This window comes from Hibiscus syriacus, unplaced genomic scaffold (assembly GCF_006381635.1).
Source record: "Hibiscus syriacus cultivar Baekdansim isolate YM2019G1 unplaced genomic scaffold, ASM638163v2 tig00011761_pilon, whole genome shotgun sequence".
In the NCBI taxonomy this organism is placed as follows: domain Eukaryota; kingdom Viridiplantae; phylum Streptophyta; class Magnoliopsida; order Malvales; family Malvaceae; genus Hibiscus; species Hibiscus syriacus.
The window spans coordinates 166,662-187,921 of record NW_024062256.1 but is presented as its reverse complement, the minus strand read 5'-3'; the positions used below and the strand labels follow the sequence as shown (position 1 = coordinate 187,921).

General features: G+C 34.7%; 1 protein-coding gene across 1 annotated transcript; it reads left to right on the top strand.

The window, feature by feature from the left end:
- The first annotated feature begins 15,822 nt into the window (after window positions 1-15,822).
- On the top strand, window positions 15,823-21,030 carry LOC120204940 (QWRF motif-containing protein 2-like). The gene is made up of 6 exons (XM_039204925.1): window positions 15,823-17,565; window positions 18,822-18,941; window positions 19,641-19,757; window positions 19,880-19,969; window positions 20,552-20,659; window positions 20,746-21,030. The coding sequence occupies exons 1-6, from the start codon at window positions 16,096-16,098 to the stop codon at window positions 20,812-20,814; spliced, it is 1,974 nt and encodes a 657-aa protein (XP_039060856.1). The 5' UTR covers window positions 15,823-16,095; the 3' UTR covers window positions 20,815-21,030.
- Window positions 21,031-21,260: the final 230 nt, after the last annotated feature.

The following is a 21,260-nucleotide window of genomic DNA, read 5'->3' as shown; positions in this document are numbered from 1 at the left end:
ACATAGCTCATGTCATTTCTTGTGAAATCACACATATCATGTAATACATATAACTCCTATACTTTCTCATATATTCACATAGGTAATATCATAGGACTTATATCTTTTCATATGGTTTATGTTCTATTCTCTTATATTCACATACATGTAATACATATCAAACATGTTTACATAAATCATTTCTATATAATTCACATGTACTTATATTCTTTTTCATATACTCACATAGTCATATAATATAATATTTCATATGACCTCATATATCACATCACTTATATACATATCCAAATATTCATATATACATATCACTTAAATTATTCCTATTTACATAATTTATGGTCATATAGTTCCTATCACAAGTCACTTATCTTATCTCTTCTTCTCATATGTTCATATTTATCATACAACACATAAGTTTATTACATATTTATATCACATTCATATATCACTAATTCATAATATAATTTACATCGCATCATCTATCTTATTCTTTATTTCTTGGTATGCACTTATATTACATAACCTATATTATACTGATTAACATATATATTACTTCTATTATTTCTTTTATATACAAATTAATCAATTTATTTAATTCAATTTCATATAACTCCTATAATTTTCTCATATCACTCCATATTCAAGTTTCTTAATTGATACATTATTCTCATTTCATTCTATAACTCAATCTTATTTAGTTTCTTTCAATTCACATTAAATCATATGACGCTATTATATTAAATTCTCATAATTAATTATACCACTATGTACACTCATAATCCCATTATTCATATAACTTTTCCACATAATTACCTAGTTTCTATCGTTTATCATGGATTCACTTTCATCATATTCTTTTATTGTTACATATTTTATTTCATAATCCTATACTTCCTTTATCATATGATTTATGTAGGTTCTCTTATAACTCTTCATAAACATATATTTTTCATTCTATATATTATGTAGATCTTATCATAGGACTTATTCTTTATACTTACATAAATTATAACACATACTAGAACATATCAGCTCATATAATCAATCATACATACATTTCATGTCATTCGCCTACTTATAATCAACACTTCATGCATAATAAAACAACTATCAGAAATAGACTTATCACAAGTCCAATTTCCTTATAATCCTATAAAATAAGATGCACTCACCTGGGCCTCACTAAGTTAATACTGATCTCTCATATTTCCCTTGATCGATCTTATTTTCCAAATGTTCCGGAACTGATTTATGCTCGGTATCTACACAAATATACAATTTAAGGCAATCTATCAAAATCTAACCTTATAACTTGATACTAATAGCTTAAACGACTTTAAGAAATCAACATTTCCATTTTCCTTTAGGGGGTATTGATACCCTACTGGGGGTATCGATACCCTCATGACATTCTGGAATTCTGCTCGTTTGAGAGGGTATCAGTACCCTTTTGAATAGGTACCGATTCTCCCTAGCCCAGAAATCATTTTTGAGATCAAAAATCCACTTGATTCAATTCAAACGCTTCATCTTTCATCCCCTTTCATATTCCTAACTTACAAATACATACTTAAACTCATTAATATTCATTTATCTCATCTTAACCTTAAATTTCATCTTTCTTATGGAAATCAATAATTATACCAAAGTTTCCATGTTATCCAAACTTAATTATAACACTTCTAACTTCTTATTCTTATAGATGACAAGTCAAATTCATCCTCCAAATTCGTTTAAACCTTCTTATTCAAAATTTCACTTAAAACCCCATATTCTTTAATCTCTTCTAACATCTTCATCTTTGAGTTTTTACTTATCTTTAGACTTCCTTAAGCTTTCTTACTTTCCAAAGAATCAAAACCAACTTAGAATTCAAATAATAATCAACTAATAAAAATTCTCACCTTAGCTCTTGGCTTCCATGCGTGATGAAGAAAGGAGAAGAAGAAAACTCTGGAAACTCATTTCCCCTCATTCCCACGTTTTTATATCCCTTAAAAGAGAAATAAAAAATATTCTCTTAGAAAAGACCATAATACCCTTATTACTTTCAAACTTTACTATTAAATCCAACCTCAAAATTCTCCAATTAAAAATTTGAACTTTTTAACTTATTTCGAAATTGAACACAATACTTTCAAAATTCACCTTTAAGTCACTAGCCCGATATTGAGGATGTTACAGGGCATCCATATAACAGTATAGCCTTGTGAAGGTTATTGTGCCCTTGGACTAGTTCTTTGATTTTGCATCGCAACTTGTTTTGGTGTTGGAGCTTGTTGATGGGGAGACGATTGAGTGACACAACTATCTTGACTCAATGGTGCAGTGGGAGTGGGCATCCATCTAACAGTATAGACCCGTGCAGGTTGTTGTGACCTTGAACTACTTGATTGATTTTGCATGACAACTTCATTTGATCTTTTAAACTGTAATAAAAAACAAATACAATCAATAACAAATTCAATATAAAACAAATGCAAGCTAAAACAAAGTCAATCTAAAAAAATGCAATAAAAAACAAACTCAATAAAAAAACAAATGCAATCAATAAGAAATTCAACTGCAACATAAATGTCTCAAGTATAACGTACTGGCAGTTTTGATCTTCTTGCAGCAGATGTTTGTTGGAGGGGCCTTGTATTGAGACCAACCTGACCCTTGCATGTTCTGACATTATGTCCATAACCCCCACACTTTCTACATAATATTTTAACTCCCCTCTTTGTTACCCTACGAGTATAAGGTGGTGCTTCATCAGCCTCCCTTCTTCTGTTCTTGTGTGGTCTTCCCGGGGGACTTCTCAAGGTAAATGGTAAGATAGGCTCTATTGTTTCAATAGGAGTCCACTGATTAGGACCTCTTACCGAGTTGATAAAATGTGAGTATATGCCCATTTGGGTTTTCACTAAGTAGCATTGGTCCAGAAAGTTTTCTGGGTTTTCATGATTCATGACTATGACATAAATTGCATGTATACAAGGAATACCTACAATAAAAAACAATTAGTAATTATAAAAATAAAGAAAAGAAAAAAATTAACATTAAATTAATAAAACATTAAGTTGTTAGTTCTCATTTTTTACATGAACAAGTTCTAGTTTCAATGTTGACACAATGCTGATTTGAAGGACCACATGAAACTTGGTATGTTGGTCCACCAGCATGAATGGGCCAACAACTGTACAAGAAAAATATATATAAATATTAACACAATAACAGTCTGCACTAACAAGTTATGTAATAACAGTATTCAATTATTCCAATATGCAATAATAGTATGCATGAACAATATGTAATAACAGTATGCATGAACAATATGCAATAACATTATGCAGTAACAATATGTAATAACACTATGGATGAAGAATATGTATTAGCAAGTTAACCAAAACATACATAAGCATTACCAATATGCAATCAAAACAAATGACAAAAATATAAAAAGTTATACATATTTGCTTGTGATATTGCATTGCATAGTTTCTTTTGAATTTTAGGGCATATAGACCCAACAAACTTATTAGCTTGATCCCTTTTTTTGCAACTCTTTGCATCAACATTGTTTTAATGGACTCCAACAATGTAATAATTGGTTTGTATCTAGCTTCAAGTATCAACTAATAACAAAATGAAAAAAATATCTTAGATTACATAATAACAATATTTTAAAAGTTGTATGACTTGGTTTGTCATATTCACCTTATTGAAACACTCGCAAAGATTGTTTAACAGCATGTCTGACTTGGCTCTGAAAGAGAAGTGTGACTTTGACCACTGTTTAGGATCATTCTCTGACAACCACTTGTGTGTTGTCCCTGATAAAAGCTACATGAAAAATTTTATTTTTATTATAATCTTCATCAACATGAACACATGTAAAATAAAAAGTTTACCAAAAATATATATACCTCTATTCCTTCCATGGAAGATTCAAACTCCCTAACATATGTTGCCCTAGTAGCCATCCACAGTTGGCCCTTTAATGTTTTCCCCTTGTGATGACCATTGGTCCTAAAATTTGAATATAAGTGCCTCACACATGTTCTATATTCTGCATTAGGGTACAATTCTGCCACAACTTCTATCAGCCCCTACACACACCAAAATAAAAGATTAGAAATCAAAATTAGCATGATTTAAAATAAACATAATTTTAAAAGTATGGGAATAAATATCTTCTATCTATCAGTCATGAATGTCAATATGTGAGAATTATTCAACTCCAAATCATTACCCAGTAATTCTAAAAACAAGAACCATGATGATTGATTCTCACTCTCTACAACTGCAAAGGCTAATGGATAAATAGAGTCATCTGCATCAACTCTAACAGCGGCTAGAAGATGACCCCCAAAATATCCCTTTAGGTGACACCATCCAAACATATAATCGGCCTACACCCTGATTTGAACCCATCCTTCATTGTTTGCATAAAAATATAAACCCTCTTGAAAACTCTCTCATCCAACTGAAAAACAATGGTTGTGCCTGGATTTGTGTACCTAAGCTCACTTAGGAAATCATACAATTTGGTGTATTTTTCTATGTGGTTACCATGCAACTTTTCAAGGGCTATGCACATAGCTCTAGAACACTTAGATGTAGAGACCATGATGCCATAATCATTATGCACATCTTGCTTAAGGTATTTAATAGAATAATTAGGATCAACATGGAATGATTGAAAATATTGTTTTGCTATCCACTTAGTAGTTATATTAGCATTTTCAAACCCCTTAAGACATGAATGTTTATCATTCAGTGACTTAATTTTCCAAGTACCATCACTATTATCTTTAGGGTTAATTAGAGAGGCCCATAAAACCCAAGGACAACCTGCCTTACATCTTACTTGGATTCTTGTGTTGTCATTTCTTCTAAACTTCACATTATACCTATTTTTAATTGCATATATTCTGTTTGCCTCCCTTAATATTATCTTGTTAGCAAAGATTAGTCCAACCTTTAATTTAGGGTTTAAAATATCTGTGATAATATTAAATTCAGGGTGTCTAGGCTTCCTATGTGAACCATCATCATATGACTCATCTGCACTGTTTAATGAGTCAGAATTTCCATCTTCAGAGTAACTAACAACCCTCATTTCATCACTTTCCACCCCAATATTCAAATCACATAATTTAACTTCTAAATTTTTAAAGTCGTTATCACTACCAGAAAAATCAGATTCATCACTACTTAGCTGTGGGGCATCATAATCAGAATCTATCCTCACCTCAGCAGGTTCTGGTTCATCAATTTTAGGTTCATTAATTTCTGGCTTAGCTGGTTCTGGTTCATTAATTTCTGGCTTAGCTGGTTCTGGTTCATTAATTTCTGGCTCAGCTGGTTTTGGTTCATTAATTTTTGGCTCAACTAGTTCTGGTTCATTAATTTTGGGTTCACTAATTTCTGGTTTTTCTTCATCAATTTCAGGTTCATTATGTTCAGACCAGTGTTGATTATGTTCATTAAGTCTTTCAATGCCTTCCAATATCACTATCAGTTAGGAGTGGTTTGACCTCTAGTGGGTTGTTTGACACTTGCCAAAATATCTTAAGAGAATAACTAATTCCTAATTTGGTTATCATATCAATAATTATAAAGATGGACATTTCATCGGCATCACAATTATTAAAGTAGTCCACTAGTATGCCAGTGTATTCCAACCTTGGTCTCTTAACAAAAAAACCTCATAATGTATTACAATTGTAAATTTTCGAGAATTCAAATATGTTAATGAAAATTTTCATTATTATTCAATAATATTCAAGCACATAACATGTGGGGATCACATTCAAAATATTATACTAATAGCAACACATAACATGTGGGGACCACAACAATTACAAAGTTACATGTTTGTACATGTGCACTGCAAAAGTGATATAAATAGACAAATATAATATGTGGAAAAAATAACTACAAAAGTGCAAAAGTGATATTAATTATGTGGACACCCAAGATAATAAAGTCATCATACTAAAATTCACTAAACATATATATTCATGCAGAACATATACATGCAGTACATATATTCATTGATTTCATGTAAAACATATCTATTCATGCAAACAAATAATTCTATCACAACATATATTATATCAATAAACATAAATTATCCAAATAAATATATCATAACATATATTCTATAAAACAAATTATTCTATCGTAACATATATTCTATCAATAAACATATCATCAATAAACATATAAATTAATCTCCCTAACATATATAGCAGTAAACCCATATATACTAACAGTAAACCAATTCGTGCAATCAGTAAGCAGTAAGCATAAGAAAAAGCCATATAATCTCATATATACTATTTTCATTCGTACAATCAATAAGCAATAAAACCATTTATACTACTAATAAACCCATATAAACTCCCTAACATATATATCATTTTAATATGAGAAACCACTAAACAGTAAGCAGAAGAAAGTTTTCAAATTTAACATAAGAAAATAAGAGTTTTCAAATTTATTTTTATGAGTTTCAAAAATATTTTTTTAAACCAAAGAAGCTCCTAAAAAATTTTTGAGCGCTTGCCATGTCTCGCGTTTGAGTCTTCTTCCTCACGATGATATCTACTACCCATTGTTAATTTTCAGCAGAAGCCTTTTCAATCAAGCGAGTGTTTACCCTAAACCCAAAAAATAAGATTTTTGAAACTTTCAGAGTTTTTCGATCAACCAACAACAACTGTTTCCCCTAAACCCCAAGAAAGAAAAGATCTTTGTTTCTCTAAATCTCTCTAAACCAGTTTGATTTCCAGATGAGGATAATGAAGCCGAATGGGTTTTCTGCAAAAAAACGAGGGTAATGCAAAAGGTAAGAAAACGAATGGGTTTTGTGTGAAAAACCCCATGTGTCTTCTCAGCTGGCATTAATAATAATATAAGAACTTCACCGTTAATTTACAAAAGTCATGTCGGACGTGCCGTTATTTTTTTAACGGAGAGTGGTCTGATTGAATCAATTAAAAGGTTTAGTGGTCTGATTGAGACAAAAAAAAGTTCAGTGGTCAGATTGATTAATGACCATAGTTTGGTGGTCTCTCGTGTAGTTTACCCGAATATTAAAAAAAAACATACCATTAAAGGAAAACTGCATGGAGATGACAAATTCTTTTGGGTCATTTCCATATGAAACGACAACCTCTACCATTGAGGGATCATTTGAGGGAACTGACCAAATAATCTTCATCTAGAAATTTTTAAATTTTTATATAATTTAGATATTTTTTTTAATATTTTTTATCAATAATATATTTTTGCCACTGAAATTTTATGAGTTAGCCTCTTAACATAAAATCTTACGTTTTCCCCTGTTATCATCTTTTGTGTTTTATAGTTGACTAGTATCTTAGCAAGCTTTCACACAAGAAGTCAACTTAATTTTGGCTTTGAAGACATCTTCATAACTTAGTTTTTTCAAAATTTAAATTATTGCAAGCTGTTGAAACTTGAAATACTGGATCCTTTACATGCGTTGGAAACAAGGGAAATTGAGATTTTAAGATATGAAAAGAGACACTGCATCTTTATATTAAACTCTAAGTAAACAAATGGGTTATATTATATAACTTTGCTTCCAATAATCACAACTAATGGTGATGTCACTTTGGATTTACTATTGATATTATAAAAACAGAATGATTAAATTCAACATTTAAATATAATAGAAGGACTATAACTTATACTTAAATTCTACGTATCTTTGAAATTTGGAGTATTTTTGCTATAGTTTTTCATTTGATACCATCATTTAGAGACTATACCTTAGAGAAAATAGATATGTTCTTTCCCTACAAAACGTGAAACTCAAATTTAATATATCAATTAACATTTGGTTAATGTTTTTTTCCCTAATCATTGATTTGATTTATGAAAGCTCAATTAAAGTGATGTTAGATCTAAAGATTGTAATTAAAACAAAGGGTCTTAATCTTAGTTGTAAAGAATTTATTCCTAATTAATTTACCTTTTATTTCACATTAATTGTTTAATTGTTGTGATATTGATATACAATCTGATGCTTGTAATTGAAGTTGTAGGAGATTGGTATGTGATTGAAAAGTACTTATTTCAACCCTATAATTTGATATGTATAATCATGGATGTACAATGGATAAAGTGATGGTTTAAACAGCTAGAAAGAAAAATAATTAAGTTCATAATTTGTAGTTCATTTCTTTTGATGTGGAAGGAGAGCTACAAATCAACAATATTATGAATGTTTGAACTCACAAATTTTTGTTTCTTTCTTTAATATTATGTGGTGACTATAAGGTAATATATGTTTAGAATTTTTCTTAGTTATAAAACAAGCGGACACACCCTACAAATGCATCTAATCAAATTTGAGACCTCTAGGGAGAATATCATTATCTTTTACAATCAAAAGGAATATTATTTAAATATATAAATTTATATTTGTGGTGACTTTATTTTTAAAGAAATATTAATGATAAATTTATTATGATGATTTAATTTTAAAAGAAGTCAAAAAGTTCTAAGCTAAATTTGTCAAGTTCGAGATATTTTCTAATAAAATATATATCAAATTCATATTCAAGAGATTAAAAAAAATAAATGAATTAGAAATTTTGGGATCTAAAAACCGAAGACCAATGTCGACCGACGAAGATTGTGATGTGTGATGGCTGACAACAGGAGATTTTGGTCAAATTTAATTGTCAAAATGATATCTTATCCAAAGATTAAAAGATAAATTGATATTTTATCTAAAGTTTAGAGTTAAAATAATATTATATTTAAAGTTTAGAGATCAAATTAAATATTAACCCCTTTTGATTAACATGTCAGGTTATTAAGTTAAAAGAAGCAAACAATTCGATGACCAAAATGTAATAATTAATAATGTATGTGAACAAAATATAATAAATTGATAATATAAATGATTAAAACATTTTTTTAAATTTGATGAACAAAAACATATCCAAATATGAAAATAAAATGATCAATCTAATTAGTTGTTATAAAAATTAAATTTAAAAAAAGAAAATTATCTAAAATTTAATAATTTAATTAACTAACCTAACGTCTTACAAAGATTCATAAAAACCCAAAGCCAAAAGCCCAGCTGACTCCTCTCTGGTGATTTTACCCCACTGACACCGTTTGTTTTTATTTTTACTTTTCTAACACCGTTCGACCAATATTTCCAAAACTAGCACCCTTTCTGCTGAGTTGGCAAAGGCGCGTCCCCGGGGGCGCGCTTTACCCGGTTTTCGCTGAGTTGGATGCCACGTGTGAAAGGCGCGTCCCCGGGGACGCGCCTTTGCCAACTCAGCAGACACGTATTTTGTTTTATAATAAATAGTTTATTTTTATTATTATTATAAATTAATAATATATTATGTAAAATGTTTCGATTATATTATGTAAAATGTTTCGATTATAATGTAAAAATTATAACTAATAATATTAAATATATATTAAATAAATATATTAAATATATTTATGTATTTAAAAGTTAAAAAAATTATTTAGGTGTACATACATTGACAAATTATATAAATGCAATAACATTAAATTATTAGAAATAAAAACATTCATTTAAAAACTTTAATTACATAAGAGTTAACGGTTATATGATGATAACAGAGCTGGACATTTTTTCTATTGTGCCCGATGTTTCTACAATGCCCACATCGTTTTTGTTCTGTTGACTTCTCCCGAATATCCATATCACAATGTATTCTAGTAGATTTTGGACGACCTGAGTCCCTCAATAGCAATGGATCTGGGACAATTGTAAGCCAAGTTTGAATCTCATTTGGGTCTCTTTCGTTTCCTATGGGCGGAAACTCAAATTCATATACCTTGAAAACTTGTGAAAGTTGGTATACGGGATCAACATAATTTTTGTAGTCCAAATGCGAATGTGAGCAAGCAGCAATGACATGAGAGCATGGATATTTGAGTGCTTGAAAGAAACCACAATCGCACCACCTCTCTTGCAGATTAACTCTGAAAGAGTTAGCTTCAATCCCTTGCAGCGGACGTGGCATTTCGGTTACACGAAACAATTCACGGGTGCGAGAAAAATTTGTAACTAACATCCCATTTGATGTAGCCATTTTTTTCTGTAAATCGGCTACTAGTCTTGGGTGGTAAATATGTCCGTTTTGCATCCAAGTAAGAGCTTGTCCACCGAGTTTTGCAAAGAGTTGACCCAAACGAAAATAAGTCGTTTTGACCAACGCCGTGACTGGTAAATGACGCGCCCCCTTTAAGGTTGAATTTATTGCTTCAGCCAAGTTTGTTGTCATATGACCATAGCGATACCCCCGTCATATGCATTTGTCCACATTTCTTTGCTGATGTCCATAATGTACTCGCACCCCTTCTTATTTTTGCCAAACAGCTCTTGTAGCATCGACTCAAACCTTTGAGGTAAGAGTTCGTAACCTAAGTCATTAGGAATATGTAATAGTTAATATGAAGTATAAATAAGTAATAAGAAATTGATAGAAAAATTGGGAAAAAGTAACATACCCATCCGCACGACTAACTGACGTTCATCGTTCTTCTTGTATTTTCCGTAATAGTTTGCAGCAATATGACGGACACAATAACGATGTTGAACATGTGGAGGTCTATACATTGTACCCAAAGAGTCCATTGCTGCTTTTATCCCGGCTCCTCGGTCTGAAATAATGCATACTCGTTCCCTGGTGACAACATGTAAACGTAAATTTTTAAGGAAAAAAGCCCAAGACTCAGTGTCTTCTCCTTGAACGAGGGCAAACGCAACAGGAAGAATATTGCGGTTTCCATCTTGGACCACAGCCAATAATAAAACTTGCTTGTATTTCCCATACAAAAAAGTACCATCAATTTGGACAATTGGTTTACAGTACTTGACTGCATTAATACACTGAGGGTAAGTCCAAAGACTCGGTAAAATTGGCAGCGATCGCGAACCATTCGATCATTCACGTAATGATGTTGAGTTTCGAACTCAACAATTGTCCCGGGATTAAGTCTTTGCACAACATGAAACCAACTGGGCAGCTCGTTGTAAGAGGAATCCCATTCACCATGAAGTTTGCAAATGGCATTCTGTTTTGCCAACCACGCTTTTTTATATGAGACAGTGTACCCATATTGGGACTGTATAGCAGAAATCAACACTGCAACAGCTATATGAGAGCTTTGCTTCACAATGGGCATGATTGCTTGACAAATAATGTTGGAGTCCAAGTTGGGATGATCCTGGTTTATACCTGTTGCACAACATGTATGAGGACCGTTGTATCTGGTTAGTTCCCATAAGTTGTTCTTCCTCTTCCTCTTTGATACACGGACCATCCATTGACATCCGTTGTGACGTTGGACGCAGTAGCAGACATATTTCTCCGTGTTAGATCGATCAACTCGGGACTGAACTGAGTTACGAATATTGTAACTCTTTATTGCCATCATTGCTTCCTCCTTCGATGCGAACTCCATTCCAATATGTAAATTACCGTCATTGACTGATGATTGAAGTCCATAGTTTCCAACATCAGGAAGATCTGGAAATTCAGGCTCATACATTGCATCATAATCAGCCTCATACATATGTGCAGGAAGTTCGGCTGGTGTTGTATTTATCGGAACGTCATCCTCGTCATCATCAGAATGTACGTTAAACTGTGGTGAGTCAGGTTCAACGAATAATCCCGTTTCAGCACCATCTGCACCTGGCTCCCGAAGAGGTTCTTCTGGTGGAGATGAGGGTTCCTCCGATAATCCAATGTTGAGGTCAAATAAGTTCCCGCTTGCGTGTCCTCCCCTTGAACTTGAGGCCATTGTATCATGTGGGATGTGAATAGACTGTCGTCTCGTTGGCATTTCCATATGTAAGTCGAAAACATTGGCAGATGAATGTCTGCCCCTTGAAGTAGAAGAGATGTTGCCATATGGATTATTGGTGAAGCCACGTGGGTTGAGATCATAAGCAGTTGCAGATGAATGCCTTCCTATTGAACTTGATGGCATGGTATATGGCGTTGGATCCGCCATTAATGATGTGAAATCATTACAGATAAGTTGTGTCGGGCTATCAACTTGATCAGTTTGATATGCAATGCCAAAGTGAGAGGAATATGAGAGACCACGAGTTACACGAACCTCAATAAAAGTGGCATACATTTCAATAAGAGATTGTGAACTCCCCATATGAGCATCAACCATCATAGAAACATCATCATCGTTTGAAAGCTGAAATGATGTATACGTGAGCGGAAAAAGTTCAGTAGGAAATCTGTATTGAAGTGAAGATAGTCTTCTCTGGCCTGCTACACGAATCTTTAACGAAATTTTTGTGATTAACTCCTCAATTGTGATGTTTCTCTTCAAGGTTAAGGGGATATAATGATCTGACTCAAAAACAACCCCCTCTTCAGCTTCCTTAATTTCTCCATCATACAAAACAACAGCAGAAAGACGACTCATTTTCAGAGAATTTGAGAATTTAGAGTTTGGGAATTTGAGAATTTGAAAGATTGTGAACTGAAGTTTGTTTTGAAAGTTTATAATACGTTGCATATAATAGTTTCTATAATCGGTTCACTATTCACGTGAAGGCGCGTTCCCGGGGGCGCGCCTTCCATTATTTCGTCAGAGAATATTATCATTGCCCTATTATGTCATTCATGTCCCTCGGGGACACTAGATATATCAGTACCTACTATTTCACTATTCACGTGAAGGCGCGTTCCCGGGGGCGCGCCTTCCATTATTTCGTCAGAGAATATTATCATTGCCCTATTATGTCATTCATGTCCCTCGGGGTCACTAGATATATCAGTACCTATTATTTCACTATTCACGTGAAGGCGCGTTCCCGGGGACACGCCTTCCATTATTTCGTCAGAGAATATTATCATTGCCCTATTATGTCACTCATGTCCCTCGGGGAATAACTTAAATTTAACTTCTTTTGAATGTTCAACAAGTTAAGAATAACTTAAATTAAAACGTTATGTGAAGTTTGAATAAATTAGATAAAATGTTATTGATAAATTGAATAAATGTGAAGTGATAAGTTGATTGTGACATTTAAATTGTATGGAATGAGCATTGAAATGTGACATTGAATAAATTGCCAATTCACCCCCCTCTTGGTTGATTACGTCGATCGATGAACTCAACATAAGTTGATTTTAATGTATACGTTTTAATATATATGTTAATGATAAAATCATATGTATGGAGTCCTTTAATTTCAATTTAAAGGGGCTGAAGGGCCTGTATAAAATAACGACCCTGGAGGAGTGCTAGTAACAATCCCACCGCTCCCCGGGAACTGTGGAAACTATGGAAACATTGGCATCGATGTATGTGATCCAAATGAAGATTGAGGTGTCTGCGGAGAAGCACCACCAGCCAAATAAGATGCATATGAAGCATATGCTGGATCATTAAACATAGTCGTATATGCACCTCCATATGGTATAAAACCCTGCGGGCTAGGCATGTAACCTGGCGGGCTAGGCATATAACCTGGCGGGCTAGGAATGTAACCCTGCGGGCTCGGAATGTAACCCTGCGGAGATGGCATATAAACTGGTGGGCTTGGCATATGAAGTGGAGGGCTGGGCATGTACCCCTGCGGCATCGACGAATAAGGATGTTGTGGTGGGATTGATGCAGAACCGGTAGCGCCTTCTCTCCGTCCACGCGTCGGGGGACGATGATATTGAGACGGTTGACGTCTTTCTCGGCGCCTAGGAATGTTAACCCCTCGTGCTTCCGCCGAAAGTAGAAACGGCTTCCCATTTTCATTAAACCAGTCCATATAGTTATCCGTAACCATATGACCAGTTTCAGCGTAATATTGTCGAGGGGCCAACAGTGTATATCGGTTCTCCCAAAGCGCAATCCAATCTCTGTGTCTCACCACCCAGTTAACATCTTTCTTTCCCCGTCTATCTATGTTATGCACGTCGTCTAAATTTCTAGGAGCTCCAGGAATATATTGCGTACAACCATACTGACGGAGCACGCGATCAACTGGATGCCACTCAATAATAGCATAACATATAAGAGGTATAACCGATATCCATACCTCTAATGACCCTCTAAGGTGGGGTGGGATGCAAGCTTTCACTTCATCGCTCGCATAAGGTATCCACTGAAACTGAAATATAAATATACAATTCAAATAAATAAAATATTCTAATTATATCTAACATTTTAAATTAAAATATTAATAATTAAACAAATTTAAAAACATACCTCAGACCCAGCTTTCGTATCAATAAGTAAACGAATTTCCTCTAAAACAGTAGGTATACTTTTATGGTCCTTTCTTTTCATCGACCACCTATGAAATATAATATAAACTAAATATCACCCTATTTAATTGAAAATATTTAAATCAAAATTTAGTTCGAAAATTACCTCAACAATAAGGGGAATACGTATGGTTCATTCACGATCGGGCATAAGAAAGGCATGCGGAACCACGCCCATGATTGTAGAAGCAGAAGACATCCACCGATAGCAGTTTTCTTATAATTCGTCGCCCGACACATTTCTCTAAAGAGAAATGCCAAAACTGCAGCACCCCAACTATATCTTCCAGCTTCATCAAAATCGATCAGATGCCGCAACCACATACAATGCACCTGGTTGCGAGATTTGTCGGGCATCAATATTCCTCCAATTATTCGTAGAATATATGCCCGAGCACATGCCTTTGCTTGATCCTCTGAAGCATTTTCATTTAAAACCTCAAAATTAGCTTTCAACCAAGATAAAGCTATTCTACCTCCATTAAACTCTGGCAGAGCAGCTCCAAGATAATCAATGCACATTGATTGCCAATCACCATCCGCCATACCACACATCATATTTCCGTCGACGGGAAGCCCCAGATGCATAGAGACATCCTCCAACGTAATTGTTGCCTCTCCACATGGAAGGTGAAAAGTGTGTGTCTCGGGCCTCCACCTCTCAATCAGTGCAGAAATTAGGACAGGTTCGAGTTTGCAACCGCCTATAATTGTTGCAATATACCCGAACCCAGCAGAAGCCAAATATGGCAAAATACGTTCCGGTGTCGGTATACGTGGATTTTTAATAAAAGTTTCTAAAATACGATCAGCATCCTAAATAATATATATTATAAAAAGTAAAAATTAATATAAATTCATAATAACTTTAAAATAAAAATAATTTAAATATTAACATTAATTATAAAAAATATTACCATATCGCTAAAATGTCTGGAGATATGATCATTATCCAATCGCAACAGCATTTCGTTTTCCATTATAACTGTAGACAAAACAATATAATTAGCAAAAAATTAATAATTCTAAATAAATAATAATTATATAAATATTATTTTAATAATAAAATAATATTTACATAAATATATTAATATAAAAAATAATAACTATTTAAAAAAATACTAACATAAAAATAAATTTCTTACCACTAATAACAAATTTAAAACTCAAATAGTTGGAGAATTTGAGTTATATAAGAGAGGAGAAGATGATTTTGGTGTGAAGAATGAGTGAGGGTTGAGGGGGTTTATATAGGGGAGGAGGAGGGGTAGTTAGGAAAAACGGATGGGGGCATTAATGACATTTATGGCAAAGGCGCGTCCCCGGGGACGCGCCTTTCACACGTGGCATCCAACTCAGCGAAAACACGGGTAAAGCGCGTCCCAGGGACGCGCCTTTGCCAACTCAGCAGAAAGGATGCTAGTTTTGAAAATATTGGTCGAACGGTGTTAGAAAAGTAAAAATAAAAATAAACGGTGTGGGGGGTAAAAAAGCCCTCCTCTCTTCTCTTTCCCAAATCTCAACTTTCCGGCTCTTCTCTTCTCTCTTATCTCTTAAAACTCGGGAAAAGTGTGTGAATTTCACTGTTGTTGAAGTAGAAATGGAAGATCTTTCAAAAACCCTTCCTGGGTTCTCCTCCATGCTGCTCTAAATCACCTAAAAATCCTTTCCCCCATATTTTCAGCCATGGAAATGGAGATTCATCACTAATTAATAGACAGACGTTTCTTGCAAAGCAATGTGGAAAAGAAGGTAGATTCCTTTGCACTCTCTGATGATGGTGCCTGCATTGTCTCGTCCACCAACTCCTTCACAATCCCCCGCTGAAGAACCACAACAAGAAACAAATACCCATCGAAGAGAAAACCCAACAGCTAAAAGGCCTCCTCTTGAAGTTAATGGCTCAACTGTTACGAGGAAACCCAGAGGTAGACAAGTTTCTTCGAGATATTTGTCTCCGTCTCCTTCTTCTTCCACTTCTTCTTCAGCAGCCAAAACGCCGGCGAGATTTCCTTCACCTCTTATCTCTCGTTCCACTAATACGATGTCGACGGGTAACAAAACGGCTACGAGATTCCATTCTCCGCTTGTTTCTCGTTCAACAAACGCTAGTTCTACTATAACGACGTCATCTTCGCTTCCCAAACGGTCTCAATCTGTTGATCGGAGGCGGCCGGGGAGTCAATTGTCGCAAGGAAATAATGTTAATGGCACCACGGAAATGTCAGCTGCTACCAAGATGTTGATTACTTCAACGAAAAGTTTGTCGGTTTCTTTTCAAGGTGAGGCCTACTCCCTTCCGATCAGTAAGACAAAGGCTCAAGCGGGTTCTACTTTGATAAGGAAAGCAACTCCCGATAGGCGCCGAGCTACACCGGTGAGAGATCACATGGAGAACTCGAAGCCGGCGGATCAGCAACTCTGGCCGGGGACTCCGGTTTCGGGTTCGGGTTCGAATCCATTGTACAGGAGCTTGGATTGTAGTGGTGAAAAGAAGGTTTTCGGATCTGGGGCAGTGTTGGCTAAGTCATTGCAACAATCAATGATGCTTGATGATAGTAGGAGGAGGGTTTCCTTTGATGGTGGTTGTAGATTGAGTTTGGATTTGGGAAGTTCTGAGTTATTAAAAGAAGCTAATAAACAAAACCCAGATTCCAATTCTTTAAACGAGGTTCATTGTGAACTAGTTGCATCTGATACAGATAGTATATCTTCTGGGAGCACCAATTCTGGAAATGGAAGAAGTAGGAATTTGACAGGAAAGAACGGACCCCGTAATATTAATGTGTCTGCAAGGTTTTGGCAGGAAACTAATAGCCGGTTAAGGCGGTTGCAGGACCCGGGTTCGCCTTTGTCTTCAAGCCCAGGGTCTAGAATTGGTTCTTCAGCTAAGTTTAGTCAGTCAAAAAGGGTTTCTTGTGATGCTGCATTGGCTTCTCCTATGAGGGCTAGTATAAGACCCGCTTCTCCTAGTAAGCTTTGGACATCTTCAACTTCGTCTCCGTCAAGGGGGCTAAGTCCTGGTCGGGTTAGGAATGCAGTCGGTGGTAAAGAGACGATTGGTAATGCTGTTAATACCGCTTCAATTCTAAGCTTTTCTGTTGATATTCGGAGAGGAAAGAAGGGAGAGGATCGAATTATTGATGCTCACATGTTGAGGCTCTTTTATAATGGTTATTTGCAATGGAGATTTGCAAATGCAAGAGCAGATGCTACTTTCGTCATGCAGAAACTGAGTGCTGAGGTATGGTTACCCTCCCTGCCCACCTCATAATTCTCAATATGTACAATGTTCATGCATACATGATTTTGTTTGTCTATTTGATGAATGCTTTATTTTGTTTCACCAATGTTAGTTTGGCAAGTGTCCCTGTAGTTCTTGCAATATGTTCTTGTATTTGGGTGATAAATTGCTGAATTCATGCATAGTTCCTAAGAAAGTATTCCATGTTCAGATGCCCTTTTTATATTTCTAAAAGACTAGATTTAGTGACAGAAGGATCTTAAGGCAGTATGTTGTCATGCTTTTGAATAGTAAAAGTCTGATGTGGTCAATTATCTTTGAGTTGGCTCCATGCTGAAGATAAGCACTAGAACTCTAGGCAGCTTTGACATGATACTTATCCACTCAAGATGATGTAAATCATTGAGAAATACATAATTATGAATGTTATTTAGCGGCCTATTTTTCTCTCTTTCATTCTCTCACTGTTAGAAAGAGACTGAAGATGTAGACATTTTATCACTTTGGTTAAATAAGCTTGCTTTTTGGAAAGCCTCTGTTGTTTAATAACGGACACTGTACAGTTATAGTCATTGGGTCAGATTCCGATAAATGTTTTACTCTGGCCTTATTATCCTTCTGTGGTCCTTTACTTTTCCTTTCTAAGTTTGAGGTAAAGAAAGGTTAATTATCAAAAAAAAAAAAAAAACTAAAACTAAAACTAAAAGCCTATTCTGATTATTTGAGTTGTTATATGGGGTCGATATGCAGTGACTGTTCATTGTAAAACTGTATGAATTTGATCTGTGGGATTAAAGTAGTTCAATTCTGGCTGATCTTGTGTGTCGCTCTAGTCATAATTCAGAACTTATGAAGAGATTTCAAGTTGTTTCAGTCTCTCTCACATTATTTACTGTTGTAGATTTGCTTAATGGAATGTCCGATGGACATGCATACTGGAAAAAACACAGAAATTAAGATACACCTGGCGAGGAATTATTTAAGTTATAGATTGGATTCCATTAATATCTGTTGTCAATTGGACATGATGCTCTTATAGTGTTCTTTGCAAGAGATAACTGAATGATGCTGGCTGTATATCAGTTAAAAGGGCCTATTCAAGGATTATATTAACTGGTAGAATCAGAAAATTGCTCTGCTTCTATTCTTTAGGATGTCAGCACTTCTTTGGTAACTACAATCATAATAATAATCGTGAATTGAGGTTTAACATGATCTGGTATGTTCATCACCAATGTGTTCTTATTTTGTATCAGAATAATCTTTGGAATGCATGGGTAACAACATCAGAACTGCGGCATTCTGTCACCCTCAAGAGAATAAAGTTGCTACTGCTGAGGCAAAAATTGAAATTGACTTCCATCCTTAAAAGACAAGTACGTTTCGAAACTTCAAGTTTCTCCAAGTATTGAACCAAATCCTGGTAGACTTTTTCGTAGACAACTGTTTCTACTATCTGCTTATGGATTTACCTTCATATTTATCATATCACTTTCATTGTTTTTTTTAAAAGACAACATTGTTAGCGATACTATGATGAGAATGAGATTCTTAACTCTAGGACTTGATCTTATAATAAGGAATTTTGTAGTTTCCTACAGTGGTCAAGGGGAGCTGCCTGGCCTTTAATATCTAATAATCCACTTAGATACCTCCTTAGAAGCAGTCATAATTCACTTCATCATAAAATGAGTAAGCAATCAATATTGGTACTTATTAACACATAAAACATCGCAAAAAATGGAAAATTATAGTTTTTATTCTTGTATGCTGTAGAGAGTGGGCCAGTGTTTGATTTATATGAGTATCGTGCATCTTCTAGAGGTAGAGGAAGTAAGAAATCAAAAAGCAAATAATAAATCAAGGAAATTCAAGAAGAGAAAATTTTGTGCTGTTATATTTCTTTCCCAAAAGATAAAAAGGCTGTTGATGATTCCTTAGATCCTCCGTTGCCGTCCCTCACTTCTTACTACATGCTAGTTAGAACAGGCTTAATCCTTTCCAGTTGTCACGAAATGCTGGCTTTATAGCATGAATCCTCTTCATGACAAACTTTTTATAATTGGTGAATGTAGATAGCTCACTTAGAAGCATGGACAGTCCTCGAAAGAGACCACTCCGGCTCTTTGCTGGGAGCAACTGAAGCTTTAAAGGCTAGTACTCTTCGACTTCCAATTGTTGGAAAAGCCACAGTAAGTTCCGTCCCTTTTTTTCCTTCTACTTTTCAATGTGTTAATGATTCAGTTCATGACTATCGGCCTGGTTTAAAATGTTGCTCTTGTTCCTCTTTGTCTTCTCTGTTCTATTATAATAGGTCGATATCCAAAATCTGACGGATGCTGTCAGTTCAGCAGTTGAGATGATGCAGGCAATGGCATCTTGGATATGCTCACTATCATCAAAGGTAAAATTCATTAATTCAATTTTCTAGAACATTAGTCTTACAAAATAAAAATCATAAAGGTTTTTTACGTGGTAATTGTTTGTAATCATTGAGTTCTTTACAAGCCAGTTGTAATGTTATGGTCTCGGGATCTGATTTGAGTCACTACACGATTAATGAGAACGTCGGAAGTGATTGCCTTAACTTAATTCTTAGAGCAACCTATGATGTTGGATAGATCAGCTCTTTGAAGGGAGATTGAAACCTCGGGACTCTCTAAAAGAGAGCAAGATCTTTTAGTTTTTTTCTCTTAATTCTAACTTGTTTTATTCAATTATCAACTTGCCTCTTAAATACAGAGTTACACAGTTCAATTGGAAGACTTACTAACCAAGTAATCCTACTAAGGAAATACTTCTAAAAAAGAAAGAAATACTCGTAATCTCAATATTTTTCCTAATAATGATAAAACTGATATCGATACTATTATTTATCAAGAGAGTAGTTTCCTTTTAGAAACAGATTATTTGTGTTTGGCCTGACCTTGTACTTTTAAAAGGGAAAATCTACTTAATTATCTTAAGTATCATTTGTCCCTTGCAGGTGGAGGAAATGAATTCTTTGGTGGCCGAACTTGTGAGCTTGGCTGCAAAGGAGAAGGCTTTGCTTGAACGATGTAAAGACTTTTTGTCTGCGTTAGCAGCCATTCAGGTAAATACTGTGTTTTGTTTTATGTTCCAAGCTTTGTTTTATGTCTTCATCTGCCCCGTGTGGTTCATTATGAATCTTTTCAACAGGTTAAGGACTGTAGCTTGAGGTCACATATTATACAACTAAATCGTTTACCCACACGACCAGAAACCTGACGGCACGTGTGTAGAACTGATCTTATTTGACAACTCACCCTTAACGCTAACATTACATCCGATCTCATGTTTCTTGCAATAGATGGAGGCAGCACCCGGGCAAAGTCAGCGGACTGAATATATCTAGGCTTGTCTTCTCATTTTAGTAGTTTTAGAACCAGTTGTCTTCTTTCATGATCAAGTGGCTTTTCCTCAACTGATTTATGTATACGAGAACTCCTGATTTTAGGTAAAAGAAAGCGTTGTATGTATAAAATGTAAGCTCATCGATAACCAATCATCATGTATTTCTTGACCTACATAGATCAATTCTTAGCATGATATTGTTGATGCTTGTTAAATTTAAATCACATTCCATCTTTTCCTCTCCGAATGCACGAAAATGAACCCTGCTTCCTCTCCGAATCGAGTAAGCCTTGTTGATCAAACAGCCATTAACTGTTATG

Excerpts from the sequence above, each read along its gene's own strand:
- LOC120204940 (XM_039204925.1), top strand. The coding sequence starts at position 16,096 with ATGATGGTGCCTGCATTGTCTCGTCCACCAACTCCTTCACAATCCCCC. Across the intron at positions 19,758-19,879 it reads CAATTGTTGGAAAAGCCACA|GTCGATATCCAAAATCTGAC; the intron begins GTAAGTTCCGTC and ends CTATTATAATAG. Across the intron at positions 19,970-20,551 it reads TATGCTCACTATCATCAAAG|GTGGAGGAAATGAATTCTTT; the intron begins GTAAAATTCATT and ends TGTCCCTTGCAG.